Below are 20,139 nucleotides of genomic sequence, written 5' to 3' on the forward strand. Positions count from 1 at the left end.
AAGCAGTGTTTTTGTTCAACCAGAGATTTAAAGAGAGATAGACCAATTTTTGGGGGTTGGCTAGCTTTCACTTCTTTTAGTAGAATAAGGGCGATTGATGGATTTTTATCGGTCAAGGGGCGGAATTTTGTAGATTTTCTAAGTCAGAAAGGAGGGAGGCGAGAATCGGTCAGCTCTTGGAGTAAGAGATTCGTACGGGATACAATGCAAGCATTTTCAGAGCCACCCAAAGCTAAAGAAGTATAACAGCCTACCTACTTCTTGGAAAAATGTATCATAAATCAAACTGAAATCATAGCAATCTCAAACTACTTTTGAACCACAAAGAGGAACTTTGAGTATAAATGTGTAGATCAAATGATTTTCACACATTTTTCGGAACGGGTATTTCGCGAGTGTTTCATATATGTTAAAAACAATAATTCTTGTAAAATTTTTGAAATTTATCTTATTTGATTTGATGTGAAAAGCTTTAATTGTTATTCATATAAAAATCGCAACTTCGTAATATTATTTAAAAAACTTAGAAGATTCTAAAATAAAAATAACCTGAAAAAATTGATAGATAAATTCAAAATAACATGATGAACACACTTTTTGATAATTATTGTCGAAAAATCTACATACGTTTCAGCCTTTTTCAAATAGAAAACCCAACGACGAAACTTGTATTCAAGCTATGTTCATAGCCCCAGGTTTGCGTCCCAACTAACGTGTTCTTATGAGAGCAAATTTTCTCTCTCCCACCATAGTTTTCTGACTCAAAGCGGGGCAGCTGATTTTTGGCGTCTTAGCTCGTTCAGAACACCGGCTTTTTATGTTGTTTGTCATACTGTGATGCAGCCATAAGACCGGGTGGGTGGTTGGAGGTCCATAAAATAAAAACACAACCATCATCAGAACCAGGTGGGTGGTGGGTGGTTGGCTGGGTGGTTGTCATAGTCTCTGGAGCTGCTCGCGAGCGAACGGAGTCTTAACGAACGATGTGGCTGGCGCTCACTACGAGTCACGACGATACGATTTCCACGATGCCATGCCATGATGATGTAGGGAATCCATCCTTTTAACCGGTCGCCCTCATCGTGTGGTCCATCAGTCGTCGTTTGGCTCCGGTTCGGTTCGGATTTTCCGGTAGAATTTTCCTCCGGTGGTGTTTACCCAAAAAGGACTAATTGTTGGAGTTGGATTTTTCTGGAATTGTGGGTCCTTCGAGGCCTCTCTTTGAGTTGGTACTTGTTGAAGGGTGGTTAGTGGAAAGTTTGTTCTAGAGGTAGTGAAGGGGAAAGGATGAACCCTTGGGGACTTGTTTGATGTAATCAAACTTTTTCTGAGCGAAGAAAGGGAAAAGGGTTTTTACTTTTACTCCAGAGTGTCAGGTGGTTGTCAACATTCAGGCGTTTTGGAGGTGTGATGATGATGATTATTTGAGGTATTTCCGGCCTATCGTCGTCGTGTGGTCGTCGAAGTGTTGATTTTCTTTTGCTGGTTAACCAAGCTGGTGTTGATTTAACCCGGAGGAGTTTGATCGGTGCGGTGCCAGTGAGCAACCCGAACGGGTGGCTCGTCGTGAAAGAGATTTCAGGAGAGCGTTTCGGTGACAGATAGATTGTGATATCTATTGTGGAACGAAGTGAGAGCAGATCCGAGAGCTTTCTTAACCCACTACGCTGAGATCAGTTACATTACAGCGGTCTTCCGGCGGGCTGTCGTAGGGGGATGATTGGAAATGACAATACAGTGTTCTACGTAAACATAAACATAAAGCGTCAGGTTTGATCACATCTGTCCGCTATTCGTGCTCGGGACCTCAGAAGGATATCATCGTTTCTCGGATGCGTGCAAAGTGTTTGCTGCTGGCAAGTGTTCGAAACTACACGTTATATTTGCTCTCCACGCTTGAGTCATCCCCCCATTCTCCATCATCGGTGGGAGGCAAAATTCGCGCGGCCACGGTGTGAAGATAATCGGATTTCTCGACGTCGAAAGTGCTGTAAATTAGCAAATTTTACGATTTGTGTGCGACCGTTTGGCGGAAATTTATATCCGTTTTCTCGTGCGGGCATTTCGCGTGAGCCTTCGACGGCCATAAGTTTTGGGGCAAAAAGTTCTGGATGTGTGTTTTCCCATAAAGGGGCCTAAAGAAGCGTGTAATTTTTGGCAGTTTGTCCGGATGATAAATTACGCTCCACACTGCTCTTTCCCACTTTTCCATATGTGAGTGGTGTGAAAGTATGGCGTTTTTGGGTGGCAAAAAGTGAGTGTCGGGCAAAGCGTTTGAGTAAATGCAACGTTCAAGTGTTTGGGGCACCGGGAACCACTTTTCACTGGAATGTACAAAGTTTTTCGTCAGCTCTGGGAAAAGCGAGTCCAAAATGGCAAAAAAAAGATGTTTAATTAAAGTAAAAGCTGAAGCTGCAATCCCATAAATGAATGGAACCGTTTGCGTTACAACATCAATTTCATTTCGAGAAGAAGTCGAGAAATGAAAGCTTAAAATAAAATTAAGAAAAAAACCTAAAGTAGCAAAACGCAAACTAATCCACTCCTCAGCATCCCAGTTTTCTTATTAAGGGAAAAAAAAACCCTTAGAAAGTGGATAATTGAATCTGGTCGAAGCTAGTCTTGTGCTAGTGTTCTCGTGATTGTGTTTTGGGTATCCGTTAACCCCATTTGTTGACTGCCTGGCAGCCGTTTTGTGGATGAACAAAATAAACTCACCCCCAAATAACACAGAAAAGAGGCACACGAACCGAATGGAACACGTTTAACAATGTCGAGGATAATTAAAATTTTACTAACGACGCTGCTGCTCGGAAAATTGGGTGAGTTTACAACTTTTTTTTTCTCTCTCGTTCCCAACCAACTTCTGATTCTGCTTCTATTATTAATTTTCTTTTTCGTCTATTTCGAAACGGTGGGTCCCCCAGAAAGAAGCCAGTCGACGAAAAGGATCCGTTTTATATGGCGTGTTTTTGTGTTGCATTTCAGTACTACTTAATGTTTTTGTACGGATTTTTTGTCGCCGGTGTTGCAGGTATCAGATCCTAGGGTTCGGAATAAATTAACAAAATGGAAACCAGATTTGTCTCGGGATTACCGTGTTTTTTCACGTTTATCACGAATGGTTTTAAGGTTGCAGCAGTAGCATAAAATCAACCTTCTCGGATGTTTACCTTTTTTTTCGAGGTGATCAATAGTTGAAAAGCAGTTTCGGCGTTTGACGACCCTCGCTGAATATTTTATTAGGTTTTATTTTCTTAGTACAGAGCGATGCTTTTTCTTGAATGTTCTCTACTTAGTTGTTTTTCTTTAATGTTAGAATGGTGTCAGTGCTTCGGAATTTACTTAAGAGAATCTCTTTTATTAAAAAGATTTGTGAACAATTACTGTTTTTAATATGTTATACATAAATATATCAACTATGTTCTGGAATGAAGAACTTAAAATCATTTCTTAGATCATAACAAGAATGACAATTATGGATTATTCGGTTAATGTATGTATGTATGTATGAGAACCCACCAGTGGCTGATAGGTCTTTCGACCCGAGGCGGTACGGGAAGTCTCGATCGCACATTCAAATATTGTTTATGCTTAACTCTTCATCAATATTTGCAACACAACCAAGGGGTCCGTTACCACTGGTTTGGGATAGGTTTGACTCATCTCACTCCCTTCCAACTGTTCGAAACAAATAAAGAATCCTGAAAAGGTACCTGAGTAACCTTCTCATGATACTAAATTTGCCAAGATACTCCGGCTGGCTTGAACCCACAATCCATTGTATATCAGTCTTTTGATCGTTTGATGACCTATCCAACCCCCCACAATTCCCCTTTAATAGAGTTAAGCTATTATGAATATGTAATTAATAAAAAATATCGATTATATGTATATACAAGAAAAGATAAAATAATGGAACGAACTCACCAATTTGTAGATGTGTTGCTGAATTCACGATGGACATCGTACTATGAAAGCGGTGCATATTTAGTGATTTAGCGCACTTTAAATCAAAGAAATCATAATGATTCCTGATTTTGTGAATATCATTAGCCTGGTATGATAAAAAAAAAATCTTCGTTTCCTTGTAAATTCCACTTCCATTTTATTTCAAACTGCTTCAGAAAAACCGAAAAACAACGTAAGCAAAAAAAAAATTGACAGAAAAACGCGTCCGCACGCGACCAAGGCCTACTCAGAACTTTCACAATTATGGATTATTCGGTTAAGCTCACAAAACCGTACATTTTCTGCTTGTGTTTGGATCAAGAAAAAAAAACGTAGAAACAGCCAAGTACCTAACAGCTAGAATTGAAATACGACTTTTGAAGGTTGACCAGGAGAAGATTTAGACAGATGTGCAGTTGAAGGACTCTCTAGAATACATTCAGGCGTATTCCGATCACAGGTCAAGGCGTCCTTTTTTAATATAATTCTTTATTTGAAACAGCTCATACGATGAAGTTTTAAGGAGCCAAACTCGTTTTCTTTGTTTTTAGCATTTTTTCTTAGCTTAGCACTTTTTTTTTAAGAAAAAAGGGAAAAGATAGAAAAGGAAATATTAAAATAAAATAGAATTATCGACGAAGATCGATAGATTTTAGAAAATGGTTGTCTTCAAACATGTAGTCCAAATCTAGCATAGCTAGTACATCTCTCACAGGAACGTTAGGTAGTTTTTCTCGGGCCCGTAGGGAGTCTATGAAATTCGTTCTGGCGACAAGATGGACCTCACACGACCAGACAATATGCTCGATGTCATGGAAGGCGTGCTTTGTAATAGGTAGTTTAATTAATCTTAGACCTTCCTAGTCAGAAACGTACTTTTCTTCTCGAGTGATAGCAAACTACAGCCAACCTGAGCTGATAATGCCACAATTAGCTTTCATTAAAGCATCAATTTGTTGAAACTCGATTGCAAACCAATCGATATAAAAATGGTGGCATGATAAAGTATTGATTTTACTACGACAGCTGAATAAGGCATTATTTAACTTTCATTTACTTCTATAGATCGGAAAGGTTAGATCAAAATGATAGCATAATTTGGTGTTCAATTTTCTTTTAAAAAAAAAAGGTTTTTAAATGTGTTTGAATTTGATTCGAACTGAAAACAAACAACGAATTTAGTAACTACAGCATAGTGCGCACATTATTTAGTGTTCATTTTTTAAGGATAGCAAAAAATAGGCACTAATAAAGGAATTGTTATTTTATATGTTTCATATAATTTTCACGTGCGCCAACTTTCCACACTTATTCAGTTGATCTCTCCCCGAGGCACTAATCATAAAAAACCTAAACTTTTTTTTTAATTTGCAAACAAAATACTAACCCTAATTCCCTCTTGAGTGTCAATTTGCCACTATTGGATGTTTGATGGCTTATATCTTTATTCAGGCGCTTCAAAATAAAAAAAAATCTTTTGAGACCCTCAATGAATTCATGAAAGCTTTAATTTTGCATCATTATTTTTTTAATGGACGTACCCTTAAGGCCCAGACAAAAAAAACTCCCTTATCAGACTTTGAGTGTCAATTTGACAATTCTCGCTTAAAATCTCTATATCTCTCTTGTTTCTCAATCGATTTCCGTTATTCAAAGAATAAAAAAAATCTGCAACAAATATGCTTCGGAAAAAAGACTGTAGATTAGCTGTTGAATGCTAAAAAAAAATTCACTGAGTGTCCAAAAAGCTAAAGTTAGAAGCTATGCGTTTCACATAAGGTTATATATTTTTTGAATTTTTTTAATATCATGACTACAAAAAATGTGAAAAAGTGGTGTAATAAACGTACTTTCCGTTCAATGAAACGTCCAAATTGTTTCAGTCACAGTAGATAAATTTATAAAAGAGGATTAGAAAGTTGACGAAATTTGACACATTTTGGCCTCATTAGAAAAAAAAAACAAAACAAACAGGTTTCAAATTGATGACACGTAGTTTGAGATATTTGGATTTATGTACTAGTAGAGGAAAGGCGGGTAAGATGGACACCCTAAGATAGAATCGCAATAGAAAATCAGATATTGCTTTTTTCATCGTTTTTGCGCAGATGGGCAGTTTAAGTTGTTTGCTATCGCATTAACCATTGAAACCAGTAAATTTACTTCATTAAGACTGTATTTATAGCTATCTAAAACATACTTATAAATACCGCTTTTCGAAAATGGTCGGGTAAAACGGACACTGCTCAGAAAAGGTACATTTTTCTGAAAAAATAGCTGTTAAAGTAAATATTTTTGTGAGTTAAGTATTTGAAAACGTTTTTTGAACCAAAATGGAATCAAACAGCGTGCTTTCGGAATTTCGTATTTTATAGGCGCTTTCTTCTTCCGGAGATCCTGTTATTACAGTTTTTATGGCCTGTTTGAGATGGTGCGTGCTTTTCGACAGACAATTGCTCTTGCCAAGTTCTTTTGAAGGCATATGGAGGATCAAATCGATGAAAAATTTTAAATACCTGGAGAAAGTTATGTGTCCGCCTTAGCAACTTTTTTTTTTCAAAACGTTTGTAGTTCAAGCCCTTTGATCGAAATTCGCTGACTTTCCTCCAGATGGTTAAAAAGAAGCCATATAAACACTACACCCACCACCATAAAATGTTGCAAGTTATGAACTAGATTGTGAGGACAAATAATTACATCAAATAATGGATCCTCAAAGCTTTTGTTTGTTTTGTTTACATTTATGAGACCTTGCTTGCTATTAATAAAGGGTCTCGAAAGTGTTGATATACTTAGGCGAAAATATTCCCTCCTTTAGATTTGTGGCAAACATTGTAATTTAAGAAATATTGAAAGCGTCCGCTTTACCCAAATTTCCCCTACCTACTTTTTCTATAATCATAATTCCATATTTTGAACATAACTCAAACCCTGTTCTTCTTAGATTATTTTTCAATTTCAATTTATGAGTCAATAAAAATCGCTTTTTAAAATTTTGTAAACTAGTGTAATACACCCCTACAGTGGTGTTCGAAATAATAGCAGTGCAAGTGAAGCGCATCCCATTATGACGCGTACTAGTATGAGTGTTGTCCTCTGCTTACACATGTTACGCACGTAAGTGTATTGATGAGTGATGAGTGCAACACTCGACCATTTCGATACACTACGCACTTGTTTACTTCATTCGGTTGGCATTTTGAAAACATATCGTTCTTGGGCTGTTCGAAAAAATAGCAGCACCGGTTACAAAATGCACTAAATCGTTGAAGTTTTGATGATATTCACAGTTTTCGATGTGGATCTGTTTCGGTAAGAGTAATAGAGGTTCCATGATGAGTTTCGGTTGATTAGACATTACTGAAAATCTGCAATATGCAATGGCTAGCTCGAAGCATTGTACGTTCGAAGAACGAAATCACATCTAACGATTGATTGGAAGCGGAAAAACATATCGTGAAGTACAGGAACTGCTTAACTGCTCTGCGAAAAAGAACTGACCCGGAAGATGATTTGGTTGGTGAAAATGCAACAACACATCTTATCAAGAGCACTGAAACAGGAGTTGGATCTTCAAAACAGTACGTCAACAGTAAGAAAACGTCTGATTGAAGCTGAATTGCAAGCTAGAAGCCCGAGGAAAGTAGCTCTACTAAGTTCACGACATATTCATAACCGCTTGAATTCCGTCAACTCTCACGTCAATTGGCCCATCCAAAAATGGCGTAACATTTTGTGGACTGATGAAAGCAAGGTAGAGTTGTTTGGTTCCAGCGGCAGGCGAATGTTTGTCAGAAGTCCTCCAGGTGCAAGAATTTTCTACAAATCATCACTTCTTTACATCTGATAATGCTTGGAATTGTCTCCTCTCTTTCGGGAGCCATTAAAAACTCATTAGATCATGACACGGATTGCAAGAATGCCGAAATTTGAACCAACAAAATACCTTGTTTTTTTTTGCCGGAATTTAGTTTATTATTACAATTTCGGACGGATCTTCGAACTATTGTGCTCAAAACCCGGAATCACTGCTTCAAACCGAGAACAAACAATATTCCCATTCGATTTCCTACTTGTTGCCAATAAACGCGCTGCTTGTCGCCTGAGCATGACATCAGCCTATGTCACGCCAATGTGCTGCAGTGATCAGAAATAACGGTTACACTACGAAGTATTGATGTCATAAATACTTTCACGTAGAGAAAGACTTGGTATGAATTAATTATTTGGTTTTATAAAATATTTTATTTCTTGCTGCTAGTATTTCGAACAGGGCAAAAATCCTTTTATTATTATTCTCAACCTGTCATTGATATTCTGAACCATAATCTTGTGTATTTCTAATGTACCACTAATATGCCTACTAAACCAAGAGGGAATAGAAATAAAAGTGAAAATGCAGAAAAATGCCTAAATTATTTAAACAATTCCCGAGCCGCTGCTATTATTTCGAACAACACTGAACATCTAACACGAAATATCAATTAAATACGAAAATATCACACATTCAGTTGTGAATATCTCACCACAGTAAACTTACACTGCTCTACAAACTTGTTTCTCATTTTCTAAACTTTATATTCTCAAACTTAGAGCTACATACCATACTTGAGGCATATTCTAGAATATAAAGAGTGGAAGTATGTTGATTTTCCATACATTTTGCCGAGAATCTCTATCCAAATTTGAAGTCGATTGACAGGTTGCTGAAACTTTCAGAAAGTCATTTTTTACCGTAAGGCCACCGATCTGGGGGGTGTTAAAAAAAATTATCTCTTACAAATATGGTCTAGTGCTGGTGTTTAATCTTCTCAGAGTTGAATAAACCTTGTAGTCTGCTGCTTAGAAAATTTAATAAGGTCTCCATTTACACATGAAGACGGTGGCTCTAAATCATACTTACTTCTAGAAAAAAATGATGGCTTTGGTTTTGGATGTGTTGGTCTCTAAGAGGTTATTAGCATACCACTCTGCAAGTTTGGTTAAGTATTTTTTTCATGTTAAGCTAAAACACGATTGTATACAGCAGTGTGGCCAACGTCGTCAGCAAACAAGAGAACTTGTCAGCTGGAAGCTACCGAAGGAAGGTCATTTATAAAAAGGAAAAATAAATAGTGGGAAAAGTACAGATCCTTGAGCCACACTACATATAATATTTAGTGGTACAATTCGAAAAGACATTAGCATGAAATACGGCTTGTTTGCGTTCACTAAGGTAGGATTAAACTGCGGAGTCATGCGGAGTTTCTGAAGATGAGCTGAAGTTAAAGATAGTTTCTGGTAAAGTTTTGAGTGTGACACTCGATAGAAAGCTTTTGAATAGTCGATCACCAACATGATTGTGACTTTTTTTTTATCGATACAATTCGCAATATCATCATGATCATTGATGAAAGCTGTTTCCGTACTATGATTTGCACGAAATCTAGACTGAAATTTAAAAGAAGATTACAGTCACTAAGATAAGCAGAGACTTACTGCTTTAATACTTTCTCAAAAACCTTGGAGAGTAAAAATAATAATCGTCAGTCTAGTCATTACATAACTATACAATTCATTAGCGATTGCTATTGTCACACTTTCCACTTATCATATTCCCTAACCGGGAAAGTATTCATTTCTCAATGAGTACTTTGATACTCTTACCCAGAATATCTGGCAACACTGTTGTGTTACCACAAACCCAATTTGAGCATTCTCGCCTAACCGTGTGATGGTATAAACATTTGTACCGCGTTTATCATCATCACCTGTCATCAGCAATCATCGATCTATTGTTCTAGATTGCGAATTGAGCATAGCAAGAGGAACCAAAACAAACAATGTTTTGGTTGTTCTCGTGGCAGCAGAAGTTTTTTAGGTATGGGTTTGATTTTCTCGGTTTTCCGAAGAGTGGGAAATTTGAGGTTGCAATTACTTGATTGAAAAGATTCAATAAAGTTGTACTTTGTTTGTAGGGGAGGAGCGGGCTATATGCGCCTATTAAGCAGAACACTGATTTAATCAAATATCACGTCGCATATGTGTACAAAAACTATATACACGTGTGCAGGCATCTGTTATCTATACAATGGAGTAATTTTTATGTTAAAATTTTCTTCTGTTTCCAAGAAAACGATTTTTTTGTAAGTGTTGTCTAAAATGCCGAACCTCAAACCGTGCGGGCTAAATGTGCCTATTTATGTTTTGAACAAAATTTCTGTTTTTTGGGCAATATTTCCGTATAATTTCATTGAAACTTCTAGAAAGTAATAATTTCCGTACGACAAAGCTGAAGTTTTAAAAAAATCTATGTATATTATATTTTTTTGGAATAAAACAAATGTTAGGGTAGCTATACTATGGAGGCAGTTCATCCATGAGAAAAACTTTATCAAATCTGCCTTTAGATCTTCAATTCATTCTTAAGATGTCATTCAGAGCTTAGATTTGAAGGTTCAGTGATAAAGATCATTTATTTATTCTATTTAACCTGTTGTTTTAGGATGGAGGCATTTTACAAACATGATGGGGGCATACAAAAACACTTTATTATTCCACTAAATAATCATTATTAAACGTCCACAAAAGCTGAAATAAGTTTAATTGCTTAAGTTCATTTGAGTAAGAAACAAAAACCATCCTAGTTTTTGTTTTAAACTTCTTTACGTATAATTTTTAAAAGTCGAAATATTACATCAGAATGTATAAAAACCTTGTATGATTTTTTAAATTTTTTTGAGTTTATAAATTCAAAAAATTCTTTCTTGCCTTATGTTCTAAGCGTATCACCCTCAAAATGCATTGGTCAGATAAGCTGTCTAGTCAGCCATTTCGCCAAACAGCCGTAGGGCCATTTAACCCGATAGGCCCATATAGGAAACCTTTCCCCTACTCAACTTCGTATGATTTTCTCACAGAACTCAAATTTATTTTTTTCTCGTCAATATTGGTTTTTGTCTTTCGTTTAAGCAAATAAACTTTATTCCTCAACTGCTTAAACTTAGTGATATAAGCGACAGTTTTATTCTGTTTCCAGCCAGCTTTATATTAGTTAGTTGTTTTTAAAAGGGATAGGGGGCCATAGGAAAAAAGTGTCATGAATATACGAAAGATTTTGGTTGAGATCAAATAGAAATAGATCAGCATTATCGATACTAAGATATTCTCCCCAAGGGATGCTCTGTAATCACTCGTTCACGATTCACAGCTAAATTATCGAAGTTATTATAGTCCCGGAACCAAATGCCGGAATTCCGTTCGGAAAAAGTAAAGTTCAGTGTGCAAAAAATGAAATCGTGGTGAGGAATACCAGGCAATGATATTTGTTTGAATAATTGGTACATTTGGTGAACTTGAAAAATCTAAAAATATTGTTGTGTTTTGATTTTTCAAACAGCTTTTTATGTTTTCCCAATTTTATTAAGACTAACTCAATTGGCTTTTTTAAGAGTATAAATGTTCAATTCGTAAATCAATTTTAGTGCTTTAGGTCAATGGAGAAAAATCTTGAAACATGGAAAAACTCAACTATTTTTCAAACGAAATCTCCGACGGAAAATAAAAGACTAAGCATTGAAAATTTTCGATTTGAACTGATGAATTGTCGAGAATTGGTGCTGAAAATTCATTTCCAAATCCATTGTTCAAAGGCCAATGTACATTGTATGTTTATATTGTTTCTTTTTTTTTGGTGTAAAAACGCCAGGTTCGTACGTACAGGTTCAAAAAATTGGATGTTTTAATGAAATATTCTACAATTTGTGAAAAATAGGAAAGGCCATTCCATAGGTTTTTTTGGAGGACATTTCTGATTTTTGTATATCTTGATACTTATTTGTTGAAGACTAAATAATGTTTAAGAAATAATTTAAGAAAGAAATAATGCTACTTAAAAGTCATCAAATTTTGAATAACGAGAAAAAAAAAGCATTGAGAACTTTTTTTTTTGCAAATGTCAAAATCTTTTGCAGTAGTTGAGAAAGTTAATTTTTGATTTGAATCAAACTTATTATCATCAAACTTTGAATGGATTGTCTGGTTTTTAAAGTTAACTTTAAAATGTCAAAACTTTAACTGTCAGTGAAAAAAAATAGTAGGTAAATATATTTGAACTCTGCACTACTTCATATTCGTCGAAAATTGTGAAGACCTGTTTTATTGTTATGCTTTTTTGGGTTTTGTTTTATTCGTTCAATAAAGACAAATATCAGATAGCTGATAGTTTGAACATTTGTCAATAAAAAGGGTCACAGACAAGGTTGCCCAAAAAAATATTTTTTTGTGAAAGAAAATCTGTCTTTCTGTGATTTTACCCAGAAATTCTTTGACGGTTTTCTGTGATAAAAATAGCATTGATTTTATTAAAAAGTCATGAAAAATTGTGTCTTTTTTATATTTACTTGAGAAAAATTTATAAAATAAAATAACTTCATCATGACTTTCATGACCTTTGACTTTGCAATACAAAGTTAGAAATCCAAAAATAATATTGACATATTAGATACGAATTTTAGAAATACGTTCAATTCTAAAAATCGGTGAAAACTTTTAATATTATCATAATTCTGTGTTCTGTAAAACAGAGTCTGTGAAATTATAGATTTCTTGTGATTTCAGAAACCTTTGTCACAGAGCGGATATGTTTTACAAGATTTAAACATTCATATTTGTAGTTGGTTTTATTTTAAAGCATACCTTTCAAAGGGGGCCCGGACAATCCGCCGACAATAGGCCGACAGATATTAGGCCGTATGGGTTAAAAGCCGAAGGATTTTCAGCCGAATAGGACAATTGGCCGAATGGGAAATCAGGCCGAAGAATATTTGGCCGAATATCATCAGGCCGAATGGACGATAGACCGAATGGTTGTAAGGCCGAATGGCCATAAGGCCGAATGGTCATTTGACAGAATGGTCATTAGTCCGAATGGTCGTAAGACCGAATGAAAGCCTTGTTGGGCCGAATGGACGATAGGCCGAATGTTCGTAAGGCCGAATGGTTATTTGCCCGAATAGTCATGAGACCGAATGGATGCAAGGCCGGATTCGACCATTCGGCCTTGCGACCATTCGGTCTTACAACCATTCGGCCTAATGACCATTCAGCCCTACGAACATTTGACCCATCGTCCATTCGGCCTAACAGCCATTCTTCCTAACGGCCATTCGCCCCAACAAGCAAAAAAGCGTTGATATGTCTTATCGGCATGGCATACATTCGGCTTAACGACCATTCGGCCTAATGCCCATTCGGCCTAGTGACTTTTCGGCCAAATGACCATTCGGCCTTACGACGATTCGGCCTTTGACCATTCGGCCAAATGACCTTCCGGCCTAATGACCATGCGGCCGAACATCCTTTTGGCCTTGCGTCCTTCCGGCCTAACAGCATTCGGTTGGATAACCGTCGGCCGAATAACTCATTCGGCCAGATAACCCATTCGGCCTAACGTCCATCGACCGAATGACCTTCGGCTGAATGGCTTTCGGCCAAATGACCCAGCCTCTTTAGAAGTAAAACGACGGTGTTTTCCGAGCGTTGTAATAGAAGGCTTTGCATAAATGCAGGCGTTTCGAATCCTTACAACTATTGTCAGAATTTGTAACAAAAGATTAACTCTTGAGATTTTTTTTTTCCATTATGATCTCATTCAATATTAATATTTTTCTTGATAAATCCAAAATGTTATGGTTGGACCTTAAAAAGTCATTAAAATCTTTAATGATCATAACTAAGCTGGAATTTTTTTTTTATTTCTAAGAAAACTCTCCCTTTACCATAAAAAAGGGTTTCCTCCAGTTCATGAGGAAAAAAAGACGCGAATGTTAAACGCGGGCCAATTAAAACATTCGAAAGATAATTTGTCCCAATAATTCGGGCTCAAAACTTCAAAGCAGCAGCAGCACCAGAACCAGATGAGGGTTGCCTTCTTCTTGTTAAGTTAGCTAACGGAAATAATTGCCCGAGTCTTTAGCGAGCGCCAAATCTCATTAGATTTTATCAAGAAAACCTTCAAAGGAATAAAGACCGGCCTGGTCTCGTTTCATTTCAGTTTCGCACATGATCCTTTCTTCTTGGTAAAAACTTTAAGATTATCTTTGCAGCTTAAACAAATGCTGTCGCTGTCTGTCTGTAATGTCTGTGTAGCCTGACACTGGTGCTATGTAAGAAATTTCCAGCATGCAACTTTCTAAAACGAGCAAAATGTTGGTGAAAAAAAAACTACCTTACCACATTCCAAGGCGCGTTCTAAGTTCCATTCACTTTCACCATCGTCGTCAGCCATCATCTCTTAGCTGTAGCAGGAACAAAAACTGTGTCGCGTGGACTGGAAAATTCTTGTCGGAGGAAATTTTCCTTCAACTGACTGCAAGCTGAGACCGGGGAGGAAACTCTGAACCGTGCACTCATTATTCAGACGAGAATTATGCTTCGTCTTATCTCATTATATAATTTTGCATGCTGGAACTGGTGCCTTTGGATTATTTTTGTTTTCGTTTTCTAAAGTCTCTAACTCATTGCTTTCGCTTTTCTTGCTGGGGTTTTTTACTTGTCAGCTGACATTATTTGCCTTCTTCCATTGTGGGTAGCTTCCAGAAAATTATCAAGCTAAAATAAAGGTGAATTTTATCCCACACAGTCGTCGTTCCCCCGATATGATGGTTGTCACGTTTTGGCTGGGTAGTAAAAATACACAAAATAAAAAAATATAAACCGCAAAAAAACAGCAAAGCCTCCGGTCGGCGACCGTTTGTCTTTTATATTTAGTTTGTGCGTTTTTTCACCTTGCTTCTTCTCTGGGAGGGTGCGTGATCCGGAGATTTGTTACGGCCATTAAATGTGGCTTTGCACTTCCTGGGTCACCATGGGCTTTTGGTAGAGAAATAATAAAAAAAAATACCGGAAAGATAGGAAGCCTGTGCGGCTTCCTGAAAGCTGCAAAGTGGTATCAACATTTTTACAACTTTCCGACACGCCACGCCGAGAACACAGGCAGTGGGTGAGTGAGTATCTGTATTCATCAGGTGGAACGGCGTAGAACCGGAAAATTATTACTTTTGGAGAGCATAACTTGTTATTCTGTCGTTCCGGAGCATCGTAGATTTAGAGCCGGGCTCTGTTACACCCACAGAACAAATTTGTAGACTAAAATATACATCCACAAAGGTTTGCCACGTGGATCAATAGTGAGGTTTTAAATAGAAAGCTTGTTTCATCCTACATACGGTACAAAATCCTGATTCGACCAAAATAAACACACATGGTGTAGTCTTGGTATTCCGTACATGACTCAAATAGTGGCTCCAGAGAGTTAACAGAATATTTTCGTTAAAAACAGTTTTGGTGGACCAAATTTGTTGATGATTGAACATCTATTTTTAATACTGAGATGTCAGAACTGTCTGATGAAAAAGTGAGTGTCTTGTAGCTAGTTTTTTTCGGATTTTTTTATTTTTGTTAGAGGATTCTAGTCATTTCTCTATGGAGCCACTATTGAGGTTTCGCCTAAACATTTTGTTATCTTAGTTTAATCGCCGCCGGGATATATTATTATTTAATTTTTGGCATTTCGGCGAGTTGTGAAAATTCAAGGTAGAATATTTAGAAAGAACATGAGAGTATTATAGGTGGAAAGATCAAAGCTAGAGCGCTTTGGGTAGAAGAAATTGACTAGTTGGTGAAAATGTGAGCAGGGCTTTTGTTTTGTGAACAGCTTTTGAACTACTTGCGTGATTATTTGCCGCTCGCCGTTTCAATGTTGATAGGAAGCGATGAAGAAACCCATCGCATTCCTACCCATATTGAAACACGGCCCCGTCCATTTTGAGAAAAATCCGACAGGATTAATTTTTTTTAAATGTGATTTAGATTGATAAATAGAAAGATTCCATTATAAAGTTCCGATACCAAAAATTTTTTCATTTCATTTTTACATTGCTTGTGAAATGTTTTCTGGAAATACTTAGATAGTATACTATTAGGCGTTTTCTTATATGTAGTAAATTTTCAGAAATGTCTCAAAATATTAAATTATCTTTGAAAAATTTGAGATGTTACTGTGTAGCTTCTGATTTAAACCTCAGAATGTCGATCGTTTTCTTCTAAATTGTTTTTCCCTCCTGCCAAATTGAAATAGGTACCAAATCTTGAAGTGCTATGGTAAAATTCAATAAGCTGATGCCCAGAGTGGTTTTGCTGATTTTTTTTTCTGTTTCCTCAACCCAGAGAAAGCCATCCCAGAATCAAACCAGCCGGCTAAAATGTGGTTCTGATTTGATATACCTAAGGTTTTACACCTGTAAAACTTCCTGAACTGAATTTTCTGCTCCGTAGGTTTTCTTCATGAAGAGATAAAAAGAAATGTAATCCTATGAAGCTGGAAAATGAACCGCAATCATTGTTTCGTCTTGCCGCCATCAGCCATCACCACCATCATCAACCCATCCAAACGACGACGTTGATCCTTTTTTCTGAAAGCTTCCAAGTTTAATCCCCTTGAGCAGATTTGTTTCATATTTCTCCTCGGAATCGTCTGTTCCGGATGCTTTGGCCAGGCTCTATCCTTCCGTTTACCCCGCCGCCTTGCAGCCGATTGCAGAAAGATTATTATCAAGTAACCAAGAGCAGCACCATGGGCTGGATTTGATTGATTGGAAACGAATAGAATTTGCACTGTTACAGCCAGGCTGGGAGGGCATGGATTTACAATTCTCACTTAGGATTTTTCAATTAATGAAATCTGTAACTCTAACTCAAATTAAGAAAATTCATTTGCTGATTGATCCATTATTGACAACATACTAGGATAGATACTCTTGATTTCGACAGGAGCAAGTTATAGACATATTTTTAATTACAGGCTTATCTTTCTTTTTGGTTCAAGTAGTATCTTACAAAAGATAATCAGATTTTGCTCTTTTGATCGCTGTATTTTGAGTAAATGGGCAGTTTAGTTGTTTGGCTATTGCATACACCATTGGCATTAGTAAATTTCCTTCATCAAGACTGTTTTTATAGCAATCTAAAAGATGCTTGAAAATTACATTTTTCAAAAATGGTTGGGTAAAACGGACACTGCGTAGTAAAGGTTAATTTTTCCGTGAAAAATTGATGTAAAAGTACATATTTTTTTGAGTGAGGTATTTGAAAAAAAAATTTAAAACAAAATTGCAACAAACTGGTCTGTATCTTGGAGCGAAACAGTGTGTTTTCGGAATTCCGTATTTTATAGGCACTGCACTGTCTTACCAAGGATCCAGTTTTTTTTTCAGTTTTTAAGGCCTGTTTGAGATGCTCAGAGTTTCACTACAGACAGCTACTCTTACCAAGGTCTTTTTAAGGCAAGTGGAGGATAAAACCGGTGAAAATTTTGAAATACCTAGAGGATCTTATGTGTCCGTTCTACCCGCCTTGGCAACTTTTTTTTAAGACGTTTGTTTCTCAAGCCCTTTGACCAAATTTCGCCGATTTTCCTCCAGATGGTTAAAGAGCAGCTTAATTAACATTCCACCTATGAAAACGATTGAAAATTCTGAAAATGTTTGTTTTACCCACTGTATCAGTCTTATCCGACTTTCCCCTATATAAAAATGGTGGCGTAAATATGTACGTACACGAACTACTCTTGCAGGGTTCATCTGATTTACATGGATTTTTTTTGTTGTGCTCGTTTTTGCGCTGAGCAGAACACGACGGAGAGATAATTTCAAAAATATTTTTGTGGAATTTGATACCCAATTGATTTTTAGTTTTTATTCGTATCAAATAAAAGTTAGGTATGTCATACCAATTTTCCAATATTTTTTTTTTCATTAAAATCACCCAGAGTAGGAAGGCGCCAAAAGCAATCAAGGGGTGAAAAACTCTAAATGCCGGCAAGGAATCAGAATCAAAATAACTTAACATTTTTTAAAGATGATTTACCCAAAGTTGACCACATTTCTCGGGATCGACCAGATAATGTTCGAAAAAATAGCTCGAATTTATTCAATTTGTTTGCAAAATATAACAAAAATTTTCATTCATCTAAATAATCATGATCGGTTTCTGGAAGCTTGAAATACAATATTCCAAAATCACATGCCCAGATATTGTCAAAATTTTAATAAAATAACCCGGATTCATCCGATAAGGCTTGGTTTCACGGGGATATATTTGAGATTGTTATATTTCTCAAGAAAAATGAAATTCAACGATTTTACTTGACCTTACTGATTTAATAAAAATTCAAATAATATTCAGAATATATTCATTCTGCATTCATGATTAGATCCTTAGAAACTTAACGAAATTTTAGGATTTAAAAAGTTTAACTTCAAAGAACTTAAATTCAAAATTTGGCCCAACATTCATAGCAGAAGTCAGGAACAGGTTTTTAATCAATAACATCATCAAACACATGAAGTTTGGAAACTACAATTTCAAGAAATATATGAACCCAGATTAAAAAAAAAAGAAAGTTCAACACCAAATATCAGTACTGAGAAAAAAAATAAAATTTTTTGTGATAATATGTACAGTACTACTTTACATTGGTTTACACTGAAATGTAACAAATCATGAAAAAAATTTAAGATTTGCGAAGAAAACCTTTGAGTTTCATTTCTGGTTTTTTATTCAACACAATGAAAATCAAATTATAGATCATTATAAAAAATTAAATCACATATTCCTAAAGCCAGATTTTGAACATTGACGAGAGATTGTTAGAAATCTCAGCTTCAAATTCGACAACTTTGAATTTAATTTCTTATTCTTTTATCATGAAACCAGAAATTTTAATTAATTTTCATCCAAAAAAGTTTGAATTTGAAAAAAATAAAAAAAAGTTTCGTTTCACATCATGAATTCAAATGCTAAGAAATAAAATATTTAAAAAAATCACTCTGAAAACGAGTATTTTAGTTTTAAAAATGGGGTTAAAGCAAGTAATAAAAATGATAGAACTCTCTTTGCAAATTGAGAGTTTTCCTTTTATTTTTATAAAATAGATTCCATAGATAATTCTATGATTTTTAGTGGCTGTGAATCAGAAAACGATGAATATTTTTAATGTTCTAATTATCTTTTTCTAGCATTCAAATTTTGATAAATATTAAAAAATGTAAACTGAAAAGATGATCATTTAATTCAAAGATGATATTCAAATACATTTCAGGTAACAGATAACGAGAAACAGAATGTAATACGAAAATCTTCTCAAGAAAAAATTAAAAAAAATATACATATATATTTGAAGTATTAAAATATCATAAAATTTCATACCATGAGAAGTGTTGTTTAAAAACACTGCAAACAGTGATGTGCCATGTCTGCATATTTGGTATACGGTGGAAAATACTTTTAAAATTATTTTGGAGAAAAATGAAATAGGCAATTGATTAAAACTGCTTGAAATGGCAATATATTTCAACAAAAAATTCCTTGAAAAATGGTCAAAACAGTGTCTAGGATCATCTGTTAACGAAAAAAAAGTGGAACGAAAGTTATCAAGTTCAACCCAGAAGATATTCGATTTCAACTGTCGCTAAAAACATAAAATATAAACTTATTTATTACAACGATAACTTTTGCCCCTGAAGGTATGCACTAGAATTTAAAGTCGAACATGATTAGGGGAGAGTGGGGATACTTGATCCCTTTTTCTTATTTCACCATATCTTTTTGGAAAAATTTAGCAACTCGCACTCTTTTACATTTTCTAATAGCGTTTAACTTCAAGTATTATGCTCCTAAAATTAGAACGATACTTGAACCCGTTGATGAACTAGAAGCATTTTCGTAAAATGCGGAGTAAAAAAATGCTTGTTGTTGTTGCTTGTTTGGTACGGGACTTTAACCTTAAGGTTATTGTTGCGATATTTTTGAAGTTAAGGGAGACTTGATCCTTTATTCAGGAAGCCCTAATCCATGGAAAAAGTCAAACAAAACCCCAAGATAAGCCCCGATTAATAAGCCACTGTCCCTATTCATCCCACAAGAAAAACTAACCATTTTGTTTTTTCTTTGATTGAGTTTTGTTAAGGTTCTCTTAATATAGTCCGACAGAAATATTATGAAAATAGTCCGTAAAGTGTCCCCATTCACGCAAATTTAACGGTACCAATCCAGTTCCATGAACATAAAAAATGATTAACCGTCTACTACTTAATCTTCCAAAGCTTTCCGGGTCGACTTATGACTCGATGCGCAAATTTTAATCATCAT

The 20,139-nt window shown here is 35.8% G+C and overlaps 1 protein-coding gene across 1 annotated transcript in view; it reads left to right on the plus strand.

The window, feature by feature from the left end:
• Positions 1-1,105: 1,105 nt before the first annotated feature.
• LOC129758780 (uncharacterized) overlaps positions 1,106-20,139 on the plus strand; it is a 342,805-nt gene continuing 323,771 nt past the window's right edge. Inside the window, exon 1 of the mRNA XM_055756400.1 lies at positions 1,106-2,822. Within this exon, the coding sequence (XP_055612375.1) occupies positions 2,771-2,822 (52 nt within the window). The 5' untranslated portion in view covers positions 1,106-2,770. The remainder of the gene's footprint in view (positions 2,823-20,139) is intronic.

This window comes from Uranotaenia lowii, chromosome 3 (genome assembly GCF_029784155.1).
Source record: "Uranotaenia lowii strain MFRU-FL chromosome 3, ASM2978415v1, whole genome shotgun sequence".
NCBI classification, from domain to species: domain Eukaryota; kingdom Metazoa; phylum Arthropoda; class Insecta; order Diptera; family Culicidae; genus Uranotaenia; species Uranotaenia lowii.